This window comes from Aptenodytes forsteri, unplaced genomic scaffold (assembly GCF_000699145.1).
Source record: "Aptenodytes forsteri isolate BGI_AS27 unplaced genomic scaffold, ASM69914v1 Scaffold7, whole genome shotgun sequence".
NCBI classification, from domain to species: domain Eukaryota; kingdom Metazoa; phylum Chordata; class Aves; order Sphenisciformes; family Spheniscidae; genus Aptenodytes; species Aptenodytes forsteri.
This window is the reverse complement of record NW_008795919.1, coordinates 1,773,717-1,797,842: the sequence shown is the minus strand read 5'-3', so window position 1 is coordinate 1,797,842 and position 24,126 is coordinate 1,773,717. Positions and strand designations below refer to the sequence as shown.

Here is a 24,126-nt window from a genome sequence, read left to right as displayed (position 1 = left end):
TTTTTTTTTTTTTTTTTTAGCTCCACAGCTGTCATCAGGTTTCCAGCCTGCTGTGGCATCCTCTGGCATGAGTAAAATGCTTCCTTCAGTTCCAACCACAGCTGTTCGGGTTTCCTGTTCTGGCTGTAAAAAAATCCTGCAGAAGGGGCAAACTGCATACCAGAGGAAAGGCTCTACCCAGCTCTTCTGCTCCACACTGTGCCTCACTGGATACACTGTTCCAGCTTCTCGCCCACCAGCTTCTACCAAGAAAACCTGCTCAAGCTGCTCAAAGTAGGACAGTGTTTTAATTTGTTCTAGTAATAATTGATATTCAAGCAGATAATGAAAGGCTTCAGTTCTCTTTTTAGGCAACATGCTGTTTCTGTAATGCCCACTTCTGTTACGCTTCTCTTCAAAAAATCGTGGCCAATGCTGTTACTTGATGATTGGTCTGTCCGCTTTCAGTTCCATTTCGTTAATGGGATTTTACATAGACATAGATTTAAAAGCCTCTGTTGTGAAGTGTGCATCTTGTCTTTTTTTAATTTAAATGAGCCAAATATTAAAAACTGTATTTCAAAAGTTACCACACTTTCCTGCCATTTTAAAATGTTGTTGCACTCTCAAAACCACTAACGAGTACATTTTCAAAAAATATTTTATGTATTATTTCTTCTAGATGAAAATAGATTTGCTAAATCCCGTAAAATGAAATAAAACATGGGTAAATTGATATACTTGAGGCAGGATATTTCCTTACATTCTAAAAAAAAAATTAACTTTCCAGTCTGGCTCCATTCTGTGAGCTTAGATGTCTGTAGGTTTTAGCTCTTCAAAATATGTCGCTGCTGTTGTTATTTGATGGTGGCTAAACCTTCATAAGATGTAGAAAGATTAAATTTATTAAGAATTGAGATTTTCAGGTAGTTGGGGTTTCAGCACCTAAATCAGTTACTTTCTACCTAGGCCTAGAGTGGAAAGGCAAGGTTTGCTTTTGTGACCTACTTGGGAAAAATTCTTTAAAAAAGAAGATCTGCATTTTCCACAGTCCTGTTGGAAACACAGGCCTGAATCTTCAGCTCTAAAAATATTTTAATTACTGAATTTTTTTTTTTTTTCATTTGTATTATTATCTCCAAATTAGCAAAAGGAGACCTTTGTGACTAGCGCTTTTAAGATGTCATATTACTATACCATAACTTGAGGCAAATAAATAACTTTGCAGACTGATTGTGCTGCGGCCTGTTTTTAGAGGAGAATTATCCATATTTATTATTTTTAGTTATGAAGGTTCCTTCGCAAAAGGAATACTGCTTTGTTCATCATTTCTTCAACAACAAATTTATTACTCTCGGTTTTACAAGGTCAGCTGAACTTAAACTTGAGACTTCAATTAATTATTCTTTTCACTTGCTGTCTCAGTGTGAAAAGGCCTTGTAATAAAGTTTAGCAGTCCTGGCTGTAATTTGTATTTCTTCTGTTGAAAAATGGTTTACCTCTGACAAGACAAGTGAGAAGGAGGCATCCTTCCAACCAAGAAAATTATATAGATATTTCCTCCTAGTTTTTTGACTTAAGGGCTTTGAAACTGTTCTGTGAATGACTGTTTCAAAAGAGAGCAGAAATAAGGAGAAAGTTCAGTTTGTTAAATCCAGCAACAAATAAACAAAACTGTAGATGGGAAATAAGCGATGGAAAGTTACAATACTAGTCAGACCATTTTGAACTGAACTAGATGGTGACTAGAAATTGTGACCTTTTGTTTTTCCCCCTTTTTTTCCCCTACCCCATTATGATTGGTATTTTCATTGTTAAAGGGAATTATTCCACATATCCTGCTTTCTAAATTTTTTTTTTTAGTAAAGACCGTGCAAAACAGTTATCTTTTCCCAGTTCCTTTTGAAAAGATTTAATTATAGAGCTTGATGTATTTATAGGCCACTCCTAAGTCCAGGTACAAAATGTTTCACAAAATATCTACTCAAGAATTGTACTTCTTAGCTATTTTCCTAATAGGAAAAGAAAAATGAAGTCAGGTACTTAGGTCAGCAAAAAGAAAAGGTTTAAATTAAATGAATCCACCCTCTTCTAGAGAACGTTTAGTCTGCAGAAAAAGAAAGGACAGCAAGTTGACATGAAACCAACATTAATTCTTTATCTCTTTGTTTGTTTGTTTTTCTTTTTTCCATAGAGACATTCTAAATCCAAAGGATGTAATCACTGCCCAGTTTGACAATACAAACTCCAGTAAGGATTTCTGCAGCCAGTCATGTCTTTCTACATATGAACTGAAAAGGAAACCTGTTGTTACTATTCATACTAACAGCATTTCAACCAAGTGCAGCATGTGCCAGAAGAATGCAGTGGTAATTGCAAACTTCTTTTTCATTTGAATTTCCTTTAGATCAGGACAACTTGCTATGTCAGAGATGAACATACATATTCTTTCTATTCTTGTTATATATTCTTTCTTCCAGATTAGACACGAAGTGAATTACCAGAATGTTGTACACAAGCTCTGCAGCGATGCCTGCTTCTCCAAGTTCCGCTCTGCTAACAACTTGACCATGAACTGCTGTGAGAATTGTGGAGGATACTGCTACAGTGGCTCTGGCCAATGTCACATGCTTCAAATAGAGGGACAGTCAAAAAAGTTCTGCAGTTCAACATGTGTGACAGCATACAAGCAGGTATATTTTGACAGAATATAAAAATATGTCTTTGATTAGATTTTGGGTGTTTTAAGAAACACCCAATTTATTAGTTGATTATTTCAGTTACTGTCTTGATCTAAGATAACTCCTTTTGCCATTTGCTGCTTAATCTTTGCCCAAACATGTTGCTCTGTTTCTCTTACCACTGAACTGGCTACCAGAGTATTCCAGTATGAGAGAAGACACAGTGGGACTACTCAGCAGCAGTCCACTGTGACTTTTTTCAGCCTTTGAGATGCTCCCTGTTTGAGTATTCTCTATTAAATTGTAGCATTTGAATTAAGTGGAGAGGAAAAGTAATAATTAGTTGATAATTTTTATTTTAATTTTTAAACTTTAATATTTTAATTTTTATTATAATGGAGCATATAATATTTTAATTCTCATTATAATGGAGCCTTTTAAAGAGCTGAGCAGTTGAGAGAACCTTAATTTATTATAATAGCTCAATTATTTTTGACTGACTTATTTTAATGCAATTACTTTAGGAAAAATTGCTCTCTGATAAGATAGTGTAACTTCATTTTGTGACTTGACTCTGCTGCCTCATTATTCAGGCCACTTAGGCCAAGAAAGGCCTAATGAATTAAAAAAAAAAATCTGGTAAAAGTATTTCATCCAGAAAATTACCTACAGCATTAGTTGTCCTCTGAAACAAATCTGGAAATTAAATTAAATAAGCTGGAAGGGAGAGGGATTTCATGTTGCTTTTTCATCTCACATCAAAACCTCATACCTGTTAGTCTTCCTGATAATACATTATGTTCAAAGCTTATAAGTCTTACCTATTTCCTGTTGATTTTTAAACAGCATTCAACTCAATTGTCAGATACATTCTGATAGTTTCTGGGATTTTGTGGGTGAGAGAGGAACCTCCTCCTCTCAGTTGCTTTTCTCATCTGTTAAATGGGAATATTGCTTACATACATAGCTGATGTATTAAAAATCATAAGCAAAATATTGCTTCTCGGCGAAAATGTTGAAGTCGTCTGATACAAGGTGCTTGGTACGTGCTATTACAACACAGTGTTGTTTGCACTTGGAGGCCTTCGCCCTGACAGCCTTGATACTGTTTAAACTGGCCCGCAAAGGTAGCGCTTACCCTGAATGAGAGACAGCCCAAGTCTCAGGTGGTCAAAGTGTGAATATAGCAAGTGTACTAGAGAACTCAAATATCTGCATGATAAGTAATAGAGCTGTAAAATAAGTGCTGTTTCAAGTGCCCTGGCAGTCACTTTTATACGCATTTTATATGTTAGTGATTAATTTCCAGGTTAATAAAAATACTAAGTTTCACATGAATGACAAATTTCCATGTTTCCACAGAAGTCAGCTAAAATTACACCTTGCGCGCTGTGTAAATCTTTGAGATCTTCAGCCGAGATGATAGAGAGCACAAATAACTTGGGAAAAACTGAACTGTTTTGCTCTGTTAACTGCTTGTCAGCATATAGAGTGAAAATGGTTACTTCTGCAGGTAACTTTATCCTTTTACTTCTTTAGAAGCATAATTTCATGTAGCTCATATCCAAACTTAATTTGTCTTGAAAGTTAAGGCCAATATTCTTTTTTTTTGTATCCAAACTTAATTTGTCTTGAAAGTTAATATTCTTTTTTTTTTGGGGGGGGAGTTGGAAGGTGGCTTTTTTTTTAAAGGGAGGTGCTGAGATGGGAACATAAGGACTTTCTACCACAGATAAACCTAACAGTGACAGTACAGCCATTTCAGCCTTGTTTTTAGAGAGCTTAAACATGATAATAAACCTTAATCTATTTTCTGCTCTTGCAAGTGCAGCTGGTAGGTTTCCCAGCTAGACAAATCCACTTCTGTGGACATGTGCCATACCACCACTGTGACTATTCTGCCCCTTGTTCTCCAGGATGATTAGCTTAGTTACCTCTGCCTAATGTTGCATTGAGCTAGGCAAACATATTCTCAGCTATTTTTCTTGTAAAATAGAAAAATGCTTACTGACATCCTAGGGATACTGGGAGATTAATTAAAGGATCTGGCAAGCAACAAGCACCGCAGTTGCAGTGTCTGCTTGTGAATCTGTAGAAACTTCATCTTGGGCTTCTGTGTGTACCTTGGCTTGTTGTTCAGATTCTCTGTTTTTGTATGCACAGTGCAAAATTATCTGCAATACAACCTGATGTTGCATAAATCACTTTTTCTTCTCTGTTTCACCCTCAGGTGTTCAAGTTCAGTGCAACAGCTGTAAAACTTCAGCAAACCCTCAGTATCACTTGGCTATGTCAGATGGGAGCATACGCAATTTTTGCAGCTACAGTTGTGTAGTAGCTTTTCAGGTGTGACATCTAGGATTTCTTCTTAGCTGAATTAACAGAATAATAAATTGATGGTGTAAAATACCTGGGATGTCAGGTAAAATATGTAATATTGTAAAATAAAGTCTATTCCTCAATTTGCTTTCCTGCAGAATTTGTTCAACAAGCCTACAGGAATGAACTCCTCAGTGGTACCTCTGTCGCAAGGTCAAGTCATTGTAAGCATTCCCTCAGGGGCAACGGTATCGGCAGGTGGCACCACCTCGACTGTGTCCCCCAGCTCCATGAGCAGTTCAGCTGCAGCTGGTCTACAGAGGCTGGCTGCCCAGTCCCAGCAAGTCACTTTTGCCCGCCCTGTTGTAAAACTCAGGTGTCAGCACTGTAACAGATTGTTTGCAACCAAACCAGAACTGCTTGACTACAAGGTAATAAAGATTAGGGCTTTTCAAGCTTATATTTCTCAACAGAAACCCAAGAAATTGTAGCTTATATGACATGGTCTGTCAGTACTGCTCTGTTGCTTACTATGACCAGCTATGGAGGAATTTCGAACTGATTTTGGTATCATTTAATCATTATCAAAATTAATACCAATACTAGCTCTTTGAGCTTAAAAACAGAAAAAAAAACCCTCCAAAAAACCCAAACCCTATGGTTGCCTGGCTAGGTAAGCACATTCCTGATTCTTGGTCCCAGAGATGATCCTTTTAATTCCAGGACAAAGCACATTGGTGAGGGCTTTCTGCAGAAAATTGTGCTGTCTTTGTTTATAAAGCTAAGTAGGGAGACTTATTCACTAGTGCTGTCTGCTGTTGATTTCCAAGGGCATAAATATGCTTCTGAGTTTTTATTATCAATTAAAATGTATTATCTGGGATGTGAAACATTGAAACCAAAACATTCTGTCTGTTTTGCAGGGTAAAATGTTCCAGTTTTGTGGGAAGACCTGCTGTGATGAATATAAGAAGAGGAGCAGTGTAATGGCAATGTGTGAATACTGCAAAATTGAGAAAATTATCAAGGAGACAGTGCGATTCTCAGGCATAGATAAGCCATTCTGTAGTGAAGGTAAGAAAGGGCAAGACTGTCTCTCAGACAAATCAAGTTAGAAGTGTTTTGCCTTAAAATTATTGGTGATACTAAGAGAAACCTAATGGTTTTAGGTTAGAAAGCTGTTTTTTAGGTTTAGAAACACAGAACTTTGTTCATACTTTACATTTTAATGGTATGTTTCAACAAATTATTACAGACATAATGAAATACAAGAATTAGAAGTGTCGAGCAAATGTCATTTTGATATTGAAGGATGCTTTTGTTTTCTTGCTATTTTCTCTGCTTTTAGGTTGTAAACTGCTCTATAAACATGACTTGGCTAAGCGCTGGGGAAACCACTGTAAAATGTGCAGTTACTGTTTACAGGCTTCCCCCAAACTGGTCCAGAATCACTTTGGGGGGAAAATGGAGGAATTCTGCTCAGAGGAGTGCATGTCTAAATTCACAGTTTTGTTTTACCAGGTAAGCAATATTCTCACATAGCATCCTCTAGAATGTAAATGTGTTAGCAAAAGAACCGTTGTACATTAGGAGCTATGTGAACTACCTGTAGTTGACTTCTGTGTCCATGGGATATATGACATGTATGTGAGTGATGAGTAAATCCTTCTTAACTTTTGAGTACCAGTTTTCTGTATAGAGAAAACCTGATATGGGTTGTAGGAAGACAGACACTGAGTCTTCTGCTGCTTTGTGTTACACTGCAAAAATGATGCACTCTTACAGATTTCTTTACGTTATATTTGCTGAGCAGGGTGCAAAGAGGTTTTTATACACATACTCTTTGTTGCTGTTTACAAGTGTGTTTAATTTCTCCCTCACTCTGTTTTCCTAGATGGCAAAGTGTGATGGTTGTAAGAGACAAGGTAAACTCAGTGAGTCCATGAAATGGCAAGGGGAGATCAAGCATTTTTGCAATCTGCTTTGTATTCTGTTGTTCTGTAATCAGCAAAGTGTTTCTGACCCTCCACCCCCAAACAACACAGGTAAAACAGGCTGGGAATAGTATTGCCTTTTGATGTGCATGATAGTGATATGAACATTTATTTGGAAACTCGATTCAGTGAACTTTTTGAGATATATCCTCTACTGGGCGCCTTGTCCATTGCCATTGAATGGGCTCAGTTTTAGATCTCTATCTTACTTCATACAATTTCAAACTTCTGCAGGTATGAAATGAGATTGCTTCATATACCAAACCTAGATTGTGATTTTAAAGAAGATGAAACAAAAGCACTTACTTTTCAATCACTTTCATAAAACAAAGGCCCATTTTATTAGGGTAAAATATGCTGGTATCTATTGAAGACATGTTAAATACCTAGCTTGTCTCTGTACTTGATAAGACATAGCCAGATACAGTAGAATGTTAATGTTCATTTAACAAACAAAATCAAGTGGTGAAATTAGTAGACTTAATGGTTGTAAATACAGACTTCCATATATGAACTTAAAATATCTAGTTCTGTGTAGTCTGTAGGCATATGAAGAGATACCGTTTCTATGTCATTAAGTGTTGATTCTTAAAGTATCAATGCCAAGATTAATGTGTGCTGTAGCTGTTTCATTGCTCATTATTTCAGCAGATGGAATGGGAAGGAGGGTGGGAATGAAGCCCACAGGAATAGGAACTGTGAGTTTCTGTAGGGAATGAAATGCAAAGGGAAGAAAGGAAGAAAGGCCCACAAAGACAGGAAGAGGAAGCGAAACAAAGGGCAGAAATAGCACTGATCCTAAAGAGGGGCATAATCTCCCACTGAGTGATGGTGACTGCAACAGTAAGGTACCCAACAAGCAATAAAGAATATTAACTGAAAGTTTATAGTAGGCACCAGGCCATATTCAGCTCTTCAACTTTGTGCACATCTGCTGCTTATATTGGTGGGAGCTGTTTTCCCTGATTAAGAGTAATAATAAGTAACTTTATACTTTCAGGCCATAACTATACCATGTGACATTCATTTGGCTGTTAGTAAGGATAGCAAAATGTATGGTGGGCCTGCTTCTTCCGAAGTGTGCCTGCAACTTCAGCTGAGGCCAGTATGCAGTGCCTTTGCAAAACTGGTCTCCAGGCACCTCTCTGAACTGGGGGCTGCCAGGATAATGGAGTGTCTCAGAACAGTATTTTTTTGATGAAATGTGGTAATTCATGGTAATGTGGTAACGAATGGTGCTTTCAAATGGAAAGAACCTAAGAATTCCTCTAACTGTGAGAGCCTCATAAAATTCACCTCATTCATTATTTGTCAGGATCTCAACTGTCTCCTATACTATGTATATGCGGTACCGGGCACAGTGAGGCATCCAGTCCTCTTATCTCCCGAGTGCTGCTGTAATACACATACTATTACAAAGAGAAAGCTGCTTTCATACTATGGTGAACTTCTGAAATGTTTCAGTGACTGGAAAACAGCTTAAGTTTGCTTGTGGAACCAGCTCCTATGTAAACTGAAACACTGCAGTTTGACACCTACATTCCCTTCTCATACAGCAGGCTTTTTCATTTGGAGATAAATCTGGAGGGTGGGTGTTGTTTCAGAAATGCTGTTTTATAAATTATCTTACTGCTTATTTTAGTTTTCTTCTGTTCACTCTGTGCAGCAAACCTTTCTATGGCACCAGCTTCCTCATCAGGCCCTCCTTCTTTGAGAAAGGACTCAACCCCTGTCATAGCAAATGTGGTGTCCCTTGCAAGCACCCCTGCTGCCCAGCCTACAGTTAACTCCAACAATGTTTTACAGGGTAAGACTGCTGCATATGATGCCTGTATTTTTAAATCTCTATTCCTGAACATTTAATTTGTTCAGGGATCTTTGCTGAGGACAACAGCCACTTCTTCATTATGCTTCACATCAGTGTATATGGTTACAGTTTTGTCCTTCCTTTACCTAGGTATAAAAAATGACTTAAATTTACGTACATACACCAAGGAATGAGGTTTAATGGGAATTCTTTTTCTTGACCTTGGCAGAGTATGGGTTATGGTCCTTGATGATAAGTACACAGGCTATTGTATGTTTTTTCTTCACAGGTGCAGTCCCTACTGTGACAGCAAAAATAATAGGAGATGTAAGTTTTACAAGAGACTCTTTTTCTCACTTTCGCCCAGATTGTATCAATAACAAGTAAAGTATCCAAGAATTTTGCATCGTCATTTTGTAACTGCTTTTCCTCGTTGTGATTGGGATTTAAAATTCATGCAGCTTGCAGATGCTTTTTTTTGAAATGGATAGAACTTGTATGGTATAAAAGTCTTTTTGTGTCCACTGACAGATTGATTAGATATTTTAAGACAAAGCTTGTCAAATTGTAGCTCGTGAGATGGCTGTAGTTCTCAAGCAATTCATGTGTGGCTTCTGTACTTGAGGCTACCTTTTGTGCCCAGAAGTGGGATGTGATGTCAAAAGGACTAGCATGGGAGGAAGGGGACCAGCGTGGGCTGCCGGGGCTGACGTGACCAAGCTCTTGCAGCTTAGCTTTCCTTCCCCACTCTCTAGTAGTGTGGTAACGGAGCTGTGGGGAACCATTGTCACCGCTTATCTCTGAATAACTCCTAGAGTTCCTATTCTTGAGCTCTTTGAGGTATGTGGTATACATCTTGCAACTCTCTTAAAATACGAAGATTTTATTATGTAGCTCTTAGGTTCTGGAAGACTGACACCCTTGCTTTTAGTTGAAGTGTCATTTATGGATTAGAGTATGAATTTTCCCTAATGAAACAGATCCTGTTATTTGAATGCATGACTGAAAATTACAGTTAGCAGGACATGAAATTAGTACAAGCACGAATAGTCAGTCTGTGTGTAATCAGGAAGTGATACTGATACTGCCAGCATTTGTGTTCATTTTTTACTTTTATTTCTTTTCAGTGATTTCACATCCGTTTACTAAGTGTTTTGGGTATCTGTATCAGCCAGACTTTTAGTCATCAAAAGTGTCTTAAACACCTCTTTATATCTTTGCCATCAGTAAGATTCCAATGTCAAAAGTTTATAGAGGTTATTTGACTACAGAAACCAAACATTCTTGCAGATTTGTTCACTGCACTGTTAAAAAAAAAAAAAGCCTGTTGTTTCATTAAAATAAATCTGGTGAAGACCAGAGAGCACCAAATACATTAGCAAGCTGGTTTTGCAATAGTTCTTAAATGATCATTTTTATCAGCAAGGACAGTTTTAAATCGTTCAACCTCCCATAGTAGAGAACAAATACTAATCTTACGATATCCTTCAAACCAATACTGACTCTGCCCTCATTTGTATTTTTCCAAACAGGCTAGTACTCAGACAGATGCCCTAAAGCTACCACCATCACAACCACCTAGGCTTCTGAAAAACAAAGCATTATTGTGCAAGCCGATCACACAGACTAAGGCCACCTCATGCAAACCTCACACACAAAACAAAGAATGCCAGACAGGTATGTATCTAATCTCCTACCATTTTATAAAAGTCTGTGTTGCAGTTGAGAGAGTAATGCATGATTTATGTAACAGCGAATACTTTTTAACATATTTTAAAACCTTAAATAGTTTTCAGATCGTCGTATGGTATTTTCCAAGTAGCAGTTTGCCTTACAGGTGTAAAACATTTGCTATTCTTTGAAATCCTTAAAGCTTCATGTGTGATGAATCTTGAGATTTGCTTTAACTCATCTTTAGCATTCTGCGATCATCTTAACTGTGGAAAAGGAAGTGCAATAATTAAATGACATGCAAAAGGCAACAGAGGGAACTCATTTTCCTCAGGACAGAATTTGTGAGTTCTTAGCTCTCACAGCACAAGCCACAGGAGCAGACTCATTTTAATTAAGCGCATGATTTCTCAAAGATTGTTTCAGCTCTCACTTTCCTTTAATTATTAGATACAGATACTAAGAACCACTGAAAATTAAGTCCCTATTTCTAAGATAATTTCATTAGATTCATATTTGCTCTAAGCTCCCTCTGTGGGCAGGAAGAAATAGAAACACCTTCAAAGGCTATTACATAGTCCAGACTGCCATTGAGTGGTTTTTTCATCATTATTACTATAGAAGAAGGGTATCTAGTGTTGAAACCTCTTAATGAGGAAGGTGAAGTTAAGTGGGAAGATTGTTGTTAGTTTTTTAATGGTACCTTCTTACAGTCTTGTAGTTAACTTGTGAGATAATTGCAATAACACACCATTTACGGGGATGTATTTAATACTTATTTCCACTCTTCCCTTCCAGCATTCATGTATATGGTCACAGTGCTGTTTATTTCCAAACTGTAGTATTAATACTTGTTACAACAATGCTAAAGTGAAAGATGGCTACAAACCAAGACGTGGTACTGTGCACACTGAGTTACAAGCAGAAGTCCAAACAATTATCATGGACACTCTGGAGTGTAGTGGATAGTCATATGGTTAAACAATTTTTGGTTTGTTCTATTTTTGATAGAAGAAGAAGAAGAAGAAGTTCAACCCCAGATCATCGTGGTACCTGTTCCTGTACCAGTGTTTGTGCCAGTGCCCCTTCACCTCTACACTCAGTACACACCAGTTCCACTTGGGATGCCAGTACCTGTAAGTTATACTTCAGTTCACTAGAGAACTGGTTTACAGTCTTGGTTCTGAAGAGGGCGCAGAGCAGTGTTGTTGGGTTTTGTGACTAGTCATGCCAGTGGTATGTGGAGTCCTTGAAGCCATTTCTTTCCTTATTGGATCATGTTTGGTTAAGCATCATCACACAAAACTACTGATTTGCAGGGTTATTGCAGAAGTGAAACAAGTTGTCCAGACTGGAGTTATTTGTAAATTAAATTTAGCAGTCCTAAAATATATGGAAGATTAAATGAGAGGAATCTCCCTTATGTATTTGCTGTTTCCCTTCACCCCCAAACATGCTCTAATATTTTCCGCGTGTTCCATAGGTACCAGTTCCCATGCTCTTCCCAACTACCCTGGATAATGCTGATAAGATCATTGAAACTATTCAGGATATCAAGGAAAAGATTCCCACAAATCCATTTGAAGCTGATCTCCTTCAGATGGCAGAAATGATTGCAGAAGATGAGGAGAAAGAAAAAACACACTCTCATGGTGGTATGTGGTGTTTTTTACTTGTTTTCCTTTTTTTAAAAAGGAAACTAAATGCAGTGAGATGAAGGTCCTCTCATGACAGAAAATAGATAGAGAAATAGATGTAGGGCCTATATTGGCTGCTTCCCAAGTATGCATGCCAAGTTAAATGGTCCTGTTGTCTTACCAACATTTATTTTCCACAATGCAAGTGTTCATGCAGGTAAAGTGCCAACCTAGACAGGACTATAATGTTTATGTCATGTCTTAGCAATTTTGATGGCTTATTCTTTTAAAATGAGGAGGCCCTAGGGGAATTCAGCTGAACTGTATATTTGGAGAGAATTTTGTCTCTGTGTACAATATTCTGTTCTTTGTTTTGAAAACATGTTTTCTTTTAAGGTTAGTTTACTCTTCCTCTATAGTTCCCATCTCGGGTGCTTTTGTAATTTCACAGGGGTTTATCAGTTAATATTCAGTAGAGCTATGCTTAGCATAGAACCCGCGTTAGATACAGAGCACTGACAGTGGTTTAAATGTCTTTGCATTCCCTTTCCCTGATCCTAGGTGCTGATTTGACTTTTGTTGACAGTAACAGATTGCTAGAGGTAGTAATCTCCAGATCAGTACATCATGCATTAGCAGAAGGAGTCAAAATCAAGAAGACAGAGCAGCTGCTTTACAAGAATATTTTCCTATCAGGCTTTTTATGGTGGATTCTTGGAGGGTGATGCAGGTTAGAATGTGTTGGATAGTGATCATCCCATGTAATAAAAGTGGAACAAGCTGAAAAGAAATGAACAAAATATCTTACTTGTCTACAGATGACTCAAATAACAAACACGGAGGGATGGAAACGTTTGGAAAAGCAAACATGGGTTAGTTCTGCATTTCTGTTTCTCCCATAACAGCATGACCAAGGTAGAAAGCTGTTAGGAGAAGTCTAGTGGAGAAGACGCATCATGTGTGTTAGTATTATGACCTAATACATGTTTTTTTGGTGTTCAAAGTATTTTGTATTAGTTATGTAAGCTGTCAGTCATTTGTAGATACAGATTTCCTTCTTTTTCTAAAGGATCTCAAACATCTGAGCATGAGCTCTTCCTGGACCCCAAGATATTTGAGAAAGGTCAGTTGGATTTTTTTTTTTGCAAATGGATTTGGATCCTGCTGTACATTTTCTTGCAAAATCCGCTTTTTGTCTGCCCTTTCCTATAGCACACGGTATATTTGATCACTCTCATTACAGACCAAGGTAGCACTTATAGTGGAGATCTAGAATCTGAAGCAGTGTCCACTCCACACAGCTGGGAGGATGAGTTAAATCACTATGCCTTACGATCAAATGCCCTGCCAGAACCAGATCCAGAACTGAAGCAGTTCTCCAAAGGTGATGTGGAACAGGACCTGGAGGCAGATTTTCCATCAGGTCTGTATAAGAAAAATGCATTGTTGTATAAAAGTATGCGCAATTTTTTGAGTAAGCATTGTACCAGCAGTCTGCTTATGAAGGGTATATGTTTTCATTTAGTAAAACTGGATATTTAAAGCTGCAGTAATATATCAGCTCTGCTATTTTAAAAATATTACTGCTATCGTTAAGGACAGCATTCTACAGAACCCCCAACAGGAGTGGCAGGTAGTCTTGCTTGACTCCTTTGAATTTGTCACTTCTGTGTCCCTAGGTATAATCCATGTGAGTGGCGCAGAAGAATGTAAGTTTGCCTGAATAAGTATACCCACTGTTTGCGGGGGTGGGGGCTTTTTTCGTCTTCTGAGAATTTACTTTCTTTATACAGAAGGTACATATATTGCCTAATTATTCAAAGGTAAAGCATTATTTGAATATACAGGTGTGATTGCCAACTGTAAGGTATTCCATAGTATCTAAGTGACACTTCTACCTGGGCTGTTAAATCATACAATTAAACTCTTAATGGTGTTGATTTGACTTCAGACTCATTTGACCCTCTCAGTAAAGGACTGGGTTTGCACTCACGTTCACGAGCAAGACGGAGACATAGAGATGGCTTCCCACAGCCAAAAAGACGGGTAAGAAAATACTTCTGGAACACAAGTTCCTTGCATTTGAAGTAATAACGTTATGTGCATGCTTATTCTCAGAAGTGAAAAAATACTGCTCCAGGGTGAAAATGAGAATTCGATTTAACTACGCTGTGTATTTTTTCCTGTTCTGCTATATAAGATTTCCTTTCCTCCCCCTCTGCAACTAGGTAGAATAAATGCTCTTTTTAGTGCAGAACATTTTTTTAAATGTGTATCGTTTCAAAAAACTCCAAAAGACATGTCTTTTAAGTAGTGTCATAATGTACAGGGAAGAATAAATTTTTTCTTGTGTAGCTAAAGAGGAATATATTTCTGTGCATATTGATCACAATGAGAATTATTGTATTTTATTGCACCTTTTCTGTAAAATGTGGTTAATATTTGTCCACATATTAAAAATACATATATATTCACTCAGACTCTGTCATGAGAGTAGGATTTTGTTATCATGTCAGCATAATGGCCTTTTTATGTGAGATCAAGTTAAGCATCCATAGATGAAGAGCTTATTAAATGTTTTGATTTGTTTGTTTGCCTGTAGGGACGGAAGAAGTCTGTAGTTTCTGTAGAGCCCCGGAATCTGATGCAGGGCTCCTACCCAGGATGCTCTGTTTCTGGGATGACCCTAAAGTATATGTATGGGGTAAACGCCTGGAAAAACTGGGTCCAATGGAAAAACGCACAGGAGGAACAAGGGGACCTGAAGTTTTCAGGTGAATTTTTCTCTCTCAGTGGAAACAGAAATAGTTTGAAGAGCACTTGGCATGATATGTTATTCAAATAAAAATTAGGGTTAGATATTACTGAGTTTTAAAATATCCATGAGTGGAGAAAAGATTTTATGGAATACTATCTTGCGTTTTTTCATGCATTTAAAAATCATAGCTATTACATTCTTAATTTATCTGTTACCTATTAAAACAGGCTCTAAAATACCAGATTTCTTTTCAACGTTAGAAATGTTAGTCTTTTAACCTCCATTTTGCATTCATTTGCATGTGGTAATTCTTCATTTGTAGAAGAGATGCTTTATGCAGCTGCAGAGCTTTACTGAGCTATTATCGGGCCATAATTCTAAGTTGACAGCACCGACTTGGCCCCATCTTTTTCATCTGTAGCTAATGCATTCACAGAGTATTTGTCAGCATAACTGTTTGCTGTAAAAAAATTGTGTGCTTCAACATTAAAATCTTAACACCTTATTTCTAGGCTTCACAGCTGGAAAGAAGCTTTCCAAAAATCTACCCATTCTGTACTGCACCCTGCCTGAAACTAACTTTAAAAGGCATGAATTGTTCCTTGTGTCTCACTAGGGCGATAGATAATAATGACAATATAAATGTCACTTTTGTTTATTTTTCTAATTATGGATTATTTTATTTTTTTTACAAAAGCACAGCAGTCCTGGGATTTGGCCGTGTCTAACTCCCCTTTTCCCTGGTCTCAGATCTGTCTTACATGCTTGCACTGAGAGTTTTGTGGGCAAATTTTCAGAGTCAAGCAGAGAATTTAAGTTAGGAATATAACTGAGCTTTTTGGAGATGGTGGGGAAGAGAGCAAACCATATTAAATACTTCTGCAATGTAAAGAACTAAGCGTGGCAGGGCTTATATAAGAAAGATCCCAAAGGGAAAATTCTAGTTAGAACGTGATCTGCTTTTTCCTCTCTTATTTGGAATTTTTGTTGTCATTACATGAGAACAGCTGGTTTTTGTTTCCCAGAAGAAGAGTGATCACATGAGTTACTGTGTTTTCTTCTTGTGGCTAAGGAAGCAAATATTACAGTCAGTTCCAGGAAACTGTGTCCACCCCCACCCCTTTCAGAAAGGTTCCCTGCTTGGTCTCAAGCAGGCGCTTTTGTAAGGTGTGGAGCAGCCAAAGCCTGGTAATTTCATTGCGGATCCTTTGATTGATTGATTCCCTGGTAGCTCTGCTTCCCTTTCTGAATCCCATGCATGTCCCGTTAAACTCTTCATCCCTTCTCCCTTTAAGGAGATGAATATGCTGCACTCAACTCATGTCCAGAACTATTAGGAAATACTCAAGATCTTTCTCTTACTCAGGATTCCCCTGAGTCCAGCTATAGAGGTGAAACCTATTTATCAACCCTACGCTGCCAGCCTTGAGTACATGCAACCATTGCCATGCCACATCTTCGGATTCAGCAGACTCCCTAACATTTAGATGTCTTAGCTTTAAATACCTGCAGCCTTATTACTCAGTCGCAGCATTTGTACTGGTTGCACATGCAGGTGGTTTGTTTTTTATTGGCCAAATCCTCATTTAATTGTTAGCCAACAGATAGGAAATAGTTCACAGGTTTAGACATACAGGGTACTTCATGTATGAGATAGAAGATTTAATAGTTCTGCCTATGTGAAATAATAAGGAATGTGTGAAGATTTAATCTGTTGAATTAAGTTATTTTTTCTAATAATTTTCTTGGCTGTAGTTCGTCCTGTGAAACTCAAGGAGGACATTCTCTCATGCACTTTTGCTGAGCTGAGTTTTGGCTTGTGCCAGTTTATTCAAGAGGTGCGGAGACCAAATGGAGAAAAATATGATCCTGACAGCATCTTATACTTGTGCCTTGGAATTCAGCAGGTAAGTCAGAATTAGGGTATTGCTGAGAACATACAAAACTTGCTCTGGTTATTTATGCTTGTATCCATAGTCCCATGTAGCTGCTTGGTTTTTGTAGAGGAGGCAAGAGTGTATCTTTTTTGTGCTTTATTCTTAGTCTGTCTTAATCCCATATTTGCCTAACTTGTCTGGACCTTTTTATGATCAGAGTGAACAGGCTTCTTCTGTACTTGGGAGGAATGTGGCGTGGAGGGCTAGGTGTTTCTACCTAGACACAAATCTTTGGGTTTGGTACCTTTTTGATCCTTTTTCATGTATAGGAAAGATTTGCTCCTCAGAAATATTTGCATTATGATGGAATGTTTCAGATCTAAAACAGTTGCACAATGCTCTTCTAATATACAAGTTCACATGGAAGAGGTTACCCAGCTAAGACTGATGAGCTCCTTCAGTGGCTAGGCAGATACCTGTTGTGTTGGCAATATTTACAGAAAAAATACAATGGGAATAATAGCATTGTAATTAATGAATGCTAAGGGTAATGTACTAAGTCCTTGCTACCTGCCTTGCTACCTGCCTTGAAACAGTTGCAGTACAAACCTAAGTGTAATACTAACTTCTGTTTAAATCTCAATGTTCAGTATATTTCTGTTAGGGGCTTATTTTTAGAATAGCCTGCTCGTTCCTTTCCTTGAACAGTCATTTGGAAGTAAGAAGTCAAAAGCTACTTCTAATGTAAAACCTACTGTTTGACTAGGCATGGAATTATCTTAATTTTTTTTTCCTGGCTATGCTTGAAAAAAATGTAGAAAGAGTTAAAATTCAAAGTGCCATTGATAAGGTCTAGGACTATTAGCAATTTTTGTGTGTTCCAGTTTTGACTTATTTATTGATGCACACTCCTGACTTGTAGCAAACTTTTTTTAACTGCTGCTTGACAAGAGTTTAAGGGACTTTCACCTCGATGCTGTAAGTCGAGCTATTTCAGCAGCCTAGTGCTGGGCCTATATCTATTGTCAGGAGGTATTAGCATGTGAAGTTCTTTTCAACAGAAAAATACTCAATAACTCTTCTGGTTTTTATAGGCAGACTTTTTTTAAGAATATCTAACACTTAGAGGATGATGATTTTTCAGAAAACAGCTCTAGAGCTTGGAATATTAACAATAATTCTTGCCTAGATCTCTCATTTCATACTGGGGAGGTCCCAGTCCCTGCAGAAAATTTGATTTGATATCTTACTGAATATTTCAAAAAAGTGTTTTGGACCATAAGAGACTGGGACATAAGAAAGGAAAAGAATCTGATGTCCTGTATCTTCTCTGCAATGTTATATAATCACAAACTGTATGTCTTCCTTTTTTTCTCTTGTAGTACCTGTTTGAGAATGGTAGAATAGATAACATTTTTACCGAGCCCTATTCCAGGTTTATGATTGAACTTACAAAACTTTTGAAAATCTGGGAACCTACAATTCTTCCAAATGGTAGGACAATTATTTTGTTTTGTGTAGCTGCATGACAAAGCCATATTATAAATTAGTATTTTCTCAATGCCATGAAGAAGAATGTGATCTGAGGCATTCACATTAGTCTCCTCTTTCTCCACCACGTAATTGTTTGTGGTAGACTAGCATCATGGATTTTATGTCTGTCCTTACCAGTTACGGATTACACTTAAATATACCTTTGCCTCTGATCAATCTCTCAACTCCTTTGAAAGAAAGGCTTCCCATTCCTGTAGTCAACATGCTAGTTCTTCTCTTCCCTCAAGTTTTAGCTAATCTTTTTTGAATACAGGTAGCCAGAATTGTATATAGTATTGGAGATGAGTTACTGCAAGTACAGTTGCACTGGTATTTCCCTTTTAGTGCTGGAAATATTCCTTCTGATAAATCCAGGGATCACATTAGCAAATCATTGGAATCTTGTCTCGACTCCTCAATTCCAAGTTCTTCTCACCTCAGTCACTTCCAAATTAAGAGTTCCCAAATTCTGCAGCTATTTTTAATTGGTCTTCAAGTATGATCATGCAGTTTATAAAGCTGGACACCAGCCGTATAAGTACATAAGATCTTTTTCAGAGTATCAGCGAAACTTGAGTGATGTTGGCAGCTCCATACGTGGATCCACGACTGGCTTTTCATTTAGAAAACAAACTTTTTCTTTAATACAGAAATAACCCAATTACTTATAGACTGCTGCGTACAGTGATGGTTTTTTCCGCAACAAATCTCTTACAAGCCCCCATATCTCCTTTCCCTAACTGACTTACAGTAAGCACAATGGGCTATTTGTAGATAAAGATGGTACATTTTAAACGCATGCTCCATGTCTTAGGAATTACACATTTTTGCAGTTGGCTGGCTGTGGTTTGATACAGTGAAATTAGAACTTATTGAGATTCTGCTGGTGTCTGCAACCTTCTTTTATATCCTTCTCTCCATTCTTCAGGTATTGGAAGATCATGCTGTTCCACAGCTTGATTCTCCATGCTCCCTCTTATGTTCGTGCATGCAGTGTTCTTGGTTTTATTGGAATTACAATTGCTTATGATAGGTCTGAATTTGATCTAATATGCAGTTCATTAATACAGAAGGTTAGCTGAAAGAGAACTTACATGCATCTCTGGCAAAATCTGCCTACTTAATTTTACTCATTTCTGCCCTCCCACCCTGCTCATGTATGATGCTTTCATTGCTTTGGGAAAATTCTGAAAATCTGCTAGATTAGTCACAGCCTGTAAAAGCTGTTCATTTGTAACTGAATATGGGGACAGCCCTAAAATTGCATAAATAACCCTCTTCTTTTTTCTTTGCCCATTGTTTCTAGGTTATATGTTCTCAAGAATTGAAGAGGAACACTTGTGGGAATGTAAACAGCTGGGTGCATATTCCCCTATCGTTTTATTGAACACACTTCTATTCTTCAACACCAAATACTTCCAACTAAAGAATGTCAGTGAGCACCTGAAACTATCCTTTGCCCATGTTATGAGACGCACCCGAACTCTGAAGTATAATACTAAGATGACATATTTACGTTTTTTCCCACCCTTTCAAAAACAAGAGGCAGAATCAGGTAAGTGAGTGCTTTCTGATCATCTGAATTTTGGCAATCATATTTGTATTGTCTGTTCCTTTTTTTAAAAAGGACTGGGAAGAAAAATATGTTATGCAGTAAGCAGAGCTATGAATAGTTTGACTTCTGCTGTTATCCTGTACATTTTCAAAGTTTTTTTACTCTAGTAAGGTTTAAAGAGAAATTCTGCATGAGCCAAGGTATCCAGTAAAAACTTACGAAAGAGGTGCCACACATTTGGCTGCAAATTTAATAGTCTTCTATAACATCCTAGGCTTGCATAAAGCTTTGTTAACTACTGCATGACTTAAAGGCCTTTTCTGAAGTCCCTTTCTCAGGACTTCATATTCTTGAGGTCCAGACCCTTATTGTGCACTTTTAATTCCCAGATTTATCCTGGGTCTGTGTGGTGGATAAACAAGGCAGGCCAAATGGAGAGCAGCAGTTTAGATGAAGCTAGGAGCTTGCACATGAGTAGGGACTACCCTCGACCTCAGAGGCAAAGAAATAGAGATTTTTGTTTGCAGTTAATTTTTGGTATTTAGAAAAGGGAAGTCTTTGATTCTATTGGCTTCTTCAGTTAATAGTTCCAGTATGTTACATGAATTCTGCTTTATTAAGAAAAATTATATCCTCCATATTTTTCTGCTAGATACTAGTTCTTGTTGATTTTCTAGAAGAGGAATGGGCTGTGGACAGCCTATAGCATATGCAATCTTTTGCCCATCCAGCAGATCAAACCAGTTGACTTTCTTTTAACTCATAATCCGTTCAAGTAGTGCGTTTCTGTGTGATGCGAAGTCCCATCACTAGGTGCTAGGCTAAGTGACCAGGGCTTATTCTTGAAGGCGCTGTTTTTCACTGAACTTCTGTGATGCCATTTTTGTGTATCCAGATAAATTATCTGTAGGCAAAAGGAAACGCAGTGAAGATGAGGAGATTCCAACAGCAGTGGAAATGGCTGAAAATACAGATAACCCCCTGCGATGTCCAGTCCGACTTTATGAATTTTACTTATCAAAATGGTAAGTGACAGAAGTTGATTTTTGATCTGTATGTAGACTAGAACAGGCATTTGGGCAAGGATGCCACTCAGACCTTCCATGCCTGTGCTGTGGGCTCCTTTCTCCAATTCCTAATCCCCCAGTGGGAATGGAACCATGCTGATAGGACTCCCGGCATCAGTGATGCTGTTAGACTCAGCAAATAGGTAGTATTTGTTACTGGTGTTGAGTCCAGAGTAGAGTTACAGAGAGATATGTATTCTTTAAATGTCTGTTTACACATCCACAGGGTGTAAATGTAAATGGGGGGCATTCCTACAGTGACCATGGCATTCTCATCTCCCTTAATTCCCATACAGGATCCTTCTTTTGAGAAGCTTATAACTAATATCCTGACATCATGTTCCTTGGGAAAGAGCGTAGGTAAAAGTGTGAATTAGGTAAAACTGCTGCTAGCTTTTTCCTGCTGAAATGTGAGATTAATTTTTATTTAGGAGTTAGAAAGGAGACTATATAGCAAGGACATAGATGTAAATCATTTTGTCTATCCTGTTTCTATATAAACTTTAGTTAGATCATTGAGCAGGTGGAATATGATGTTCTTCTCTTTTCAAAGAAAACATGCAAAATGAAACAGCATCTCATTAGTGTCAGCTAAAACTCAAATAAATCACCCTCAAAAATGCACCTACTGAGCTTACTACAAATAGTCCCATTACTTAGGCAAAGGCGTGCCTAGCAGCTGTCCTGACTCTTTGTCTCCCTCTTCTTACCTTCCTTGTATTGACTTGCATATCATTAGAAGCTTTTAGCTGTCCTTGGGCTGGGAAAACATTTTCATGCTCCTCATCATATATCATAGCTGAACCCCTGCAGTGGTGCAAGCAGCAGTAAAAATTCACTTTGCTGTTTTAATGTGAATATTCCAAAGTCAGGCAGGAGGGATCCTTGCTCTAGAGGACTTTGTGTCTTCCTACCAGAGCCTGAAATCTGCCTCAGAGTCAGACAGTCAGCCTTTCAAGCAGATGGGCTTACCATTCTGCACCATGAGCAGGCAGGCTAGGATTTAGTTTTGCTAGGTCTTGAACATTCCCTGTGCCAAAGTCCACAGCAATTCTGGAATACTAGAACCAGTTTCATTCAGAGATTGAATGTCAAATGTATCTATTAATCGTATCACGATGCTAGTACCATTAACTGGATGATACTATGATTGAAGAACCACATCTGTAAAGGAGTCACTAATTTTCTTTGTTTCTTTATAAGCAACTAATGCTAAGTGACCTGGAAACAACTTAACTGTTCCCTAAGTTGAAGGGGGGAAACCAAGTCACTAACGGCAAGATTTTAATTATGCTGTTTAAATTACAGTGGTGGTGTCTCAATGTAACTTTCATTTTCTTCACTGTTTCTCCTGAACGTTTTTGTGAGTAGTATTGTTAGTGCTGCCTTCCGATAATGTGCTCTTCCTTTCTTTACGTTGACAGTTCTGAAAGCGTGAAGCAGAGAAGTGATGTATTTTACCTTCAACCTGAGCGCTCCTGTGTACCCAATAGCCCCATGTGGTATTCCACATTGCCAATAGACCCAGGAACCTTGGACATCATGTTAACACGTATTCTTATGGTGAGGGAGGTACACGAAGAACTTGCCAAAGTCAAATCAGAGGACTCTGATATTGAGTTATCAGACTAACTGAAGTGGGGTATTTTCCTTTGAATACACATCAGAAGCACCAAACTGTGAATACGTCCAGCCTTTGGAAAATGTGTATCAAATAAGCCAAGATAATGTCACCTACAGGCATATTTTGAACCACAGTGGATGTACAAACTGGAACTGGAAGGAAGCAAGCTGTGTAAGCTGCAAGAAAAAACATCCTGTGGCACCGATAAATCCTCTGAACAAATTCAAGATGAACTAACCCATTTGAGTGGTGCATAAATCCTTTATCTGTTTAGGATTTTAAAAAGTTGTGAGATATTTTTAAGGAAAATGGTTGTGTAAAATCCACCATAACAATGTTGGGCATGGAGAGCTAGACTGTGGCTCACGTGACTTCTCAGCCTGATGGCTGGCAGTCCTTGCTGCCAAAGAACACGTGGAGATCCTAGAGCTCTTCACGAGGACAGGAGAGAAAGTGGCGATATTTAGACAAACGGACACCTTCTGTTATAAATACACGTACACACATGCTTTTATAATTTTTTTGAAACTGGGATCAAATGTTAGGAAGGCAGAAGCCGCTGGCATGTCTGCCAGGGAAGCTATCTAAATGGACAACTGTCTGGCTGCTATTAAATGGTCACACGATGCCAGAATCTAGCTCTCAGTCCAGGCTAATACCAGCTCTAGCTCTCTTGAGTCTTCGACGTGGAAGAGGTGCTGTAGGTCAAACTTCAGAGCGATCATGTTACGGGACGAACATTTCTGGGGTATGTACAGGAGAGTGACTGTCCTGGGGTATGTGCAGAAAATCCCTTACCTAGCCCAGTAGCTCTGCAGTCTGTCGATATAATCTAGCAAATACTGTGGTGCGCGGAAATTTTTTTTCCCTTAAGGCAGCTTTCCTTTCTCCTCTTTCCCTACTCTTACGTTTTTGGTTATTTTATAAGGCAAATCTGGAGGGCCTTGTCATTTCAAACGAAAGATACATGCACTCTTTCTCTTTCCACCTTTGCAACGCGTGCAGTGTTGTACAAAGGATGCAGTATTACTTTTGACAACAGAACTGTGGTAGAAAATTACCTTGTGTGTTTTTTTCCCACCCCACCCAAAGAGATTTAGTCATAGTGTTGGAAATCGAAAGAGATTTTTTTAAGGCTTGGCTGTTACTGCGTCTTTTTGAAGAGAAAAGCTCCCACATTGTGTTTAGAGGACAGGACATTATCAGATACTGTCTGTATCTCCGTTTTCTCAAGCTATAGATCTGTGTTTCTGATGACCAGTGGTCACAAATTCATTGGAAACCCAAACTATTTTTAAAGAAGATAATTGTATGGTTTTTATCTAGCTCTGGTCAGTTATCCATCTTCTGTAACAGGGGTCTGATATTTGATCTTGTCACTAAAATTTCAAGAGATGAAAATCAACAGCCTTGAATTATATTTCCTTTTTTTTTTGTTTTGTTTGTTTCTGTTTTTTCATTATTTTTTTAGCAGTAACAAAAGTAATTTAACAAAAATAAAATCAGAAAGTAGTCTATTGACGTTGTGTACTCGGTAGTCCTGTCCCTGCCTGTAACAGATTTCACTGATGTATTTTTTAATACAGAAAACTATGTGAAAAGTAAACCTGCCCCTGATTCTGTC

General features: G+C 38.0%; 1 protein-coding gene across 1 annotated transcript in view; it reads left to right on the top strand.

The window, feature by feature from the left end:
• The window catches only part of LOC103903538 (zinc finger MYM-type protein 4), a 31,796-nt gene extending 7,670 nt beyond the window's left edge, over positions 1 to 24,126 (top strand). Inside the window, exons 6-28 of the mRNA XM_009284753.1 lie at positions 21 to 273; positions 2,174 to 2,348; positions 2,460 to 2,672; positions 4,023 to 4,173; positions 4,891 to 5,006; positions 5,138 to 5,410; positions 5,903 to 6,053; positions 6,328 to 6,500; positions 6,874 to 7,024; positions 8,640 to 8,780; positions 9,070 to 9,107; positions 10,313 to 10,457; positions 11,463 to 11,587; positions 11,935 to 12,106; positions 13,158 to 13,211; positions 13,332 to 13,511; positions 14,040 to 14,134; positions 14,691 to 14,862; positions 16,602 to 16,753; positions 18,106 to 18,217; positions 19,563 to 19,811; positions 20,707 to 20,836; positions 22,303 to 24,126. Of these exons, the coding sequence (XP_009283028.1) occupies positions 21 to 273; positions 2,174 to 2,348; positions 2,460 to 2,672; positions 4,023 to 4,173; positions 4,891 to 5,006; positions 5,138 to 5,410; positions 5,903 to 6,053; positions 6,328 to 6,500; positions 6,874 to 7,024; positions 8,640 to 8,780; positions 9,070 to 9,107; positions 10,313 to 10,457; positions 11,463 to 11,587; positions 11,935 to 12,106; positions 13,158 to 13,211; positions 13,332 to 13,511; positions 14,040 to 14,134; positions 14,691 to 14,862; positions 16,602 to 16,753; positions 18,106 to 18,217; positions 19,563 to 19,811; positions 20,707 to 20,836; positions 22,303 to 22,510 (3,629 nt within the window). The 3' untranslated portion in view covers positions 22,511 to 24,126. The remainder of the gene's footprint in view (positions 1 to 20; positions 274 to 2,173; positions 2,349 to 2,459; positions 2,673 to 4,022; positions 4,174 to 4,890; positions 5,007 to 5,137; positions 5,411 to 5,902; positions 6,054 to 6,327; positions 6,501 to 6,873; positions 7,025 to 8,639; positions 8,781 to 9,069; positions 9,108 to 10,312; positions 10,458 to 11,462; positions 11,588 to 11,934; positions 12,107 to 13,157; positions 13,212 to 13,331; positions 13,512 to 14,039; positions 14,135 to 14,690; positions 14,863 to 16,601; positions 16,754 to 18,105; positions 18,218 to 19,562; positions 19,812 to 20,706; positions 20,837 to 22,302) is intronic.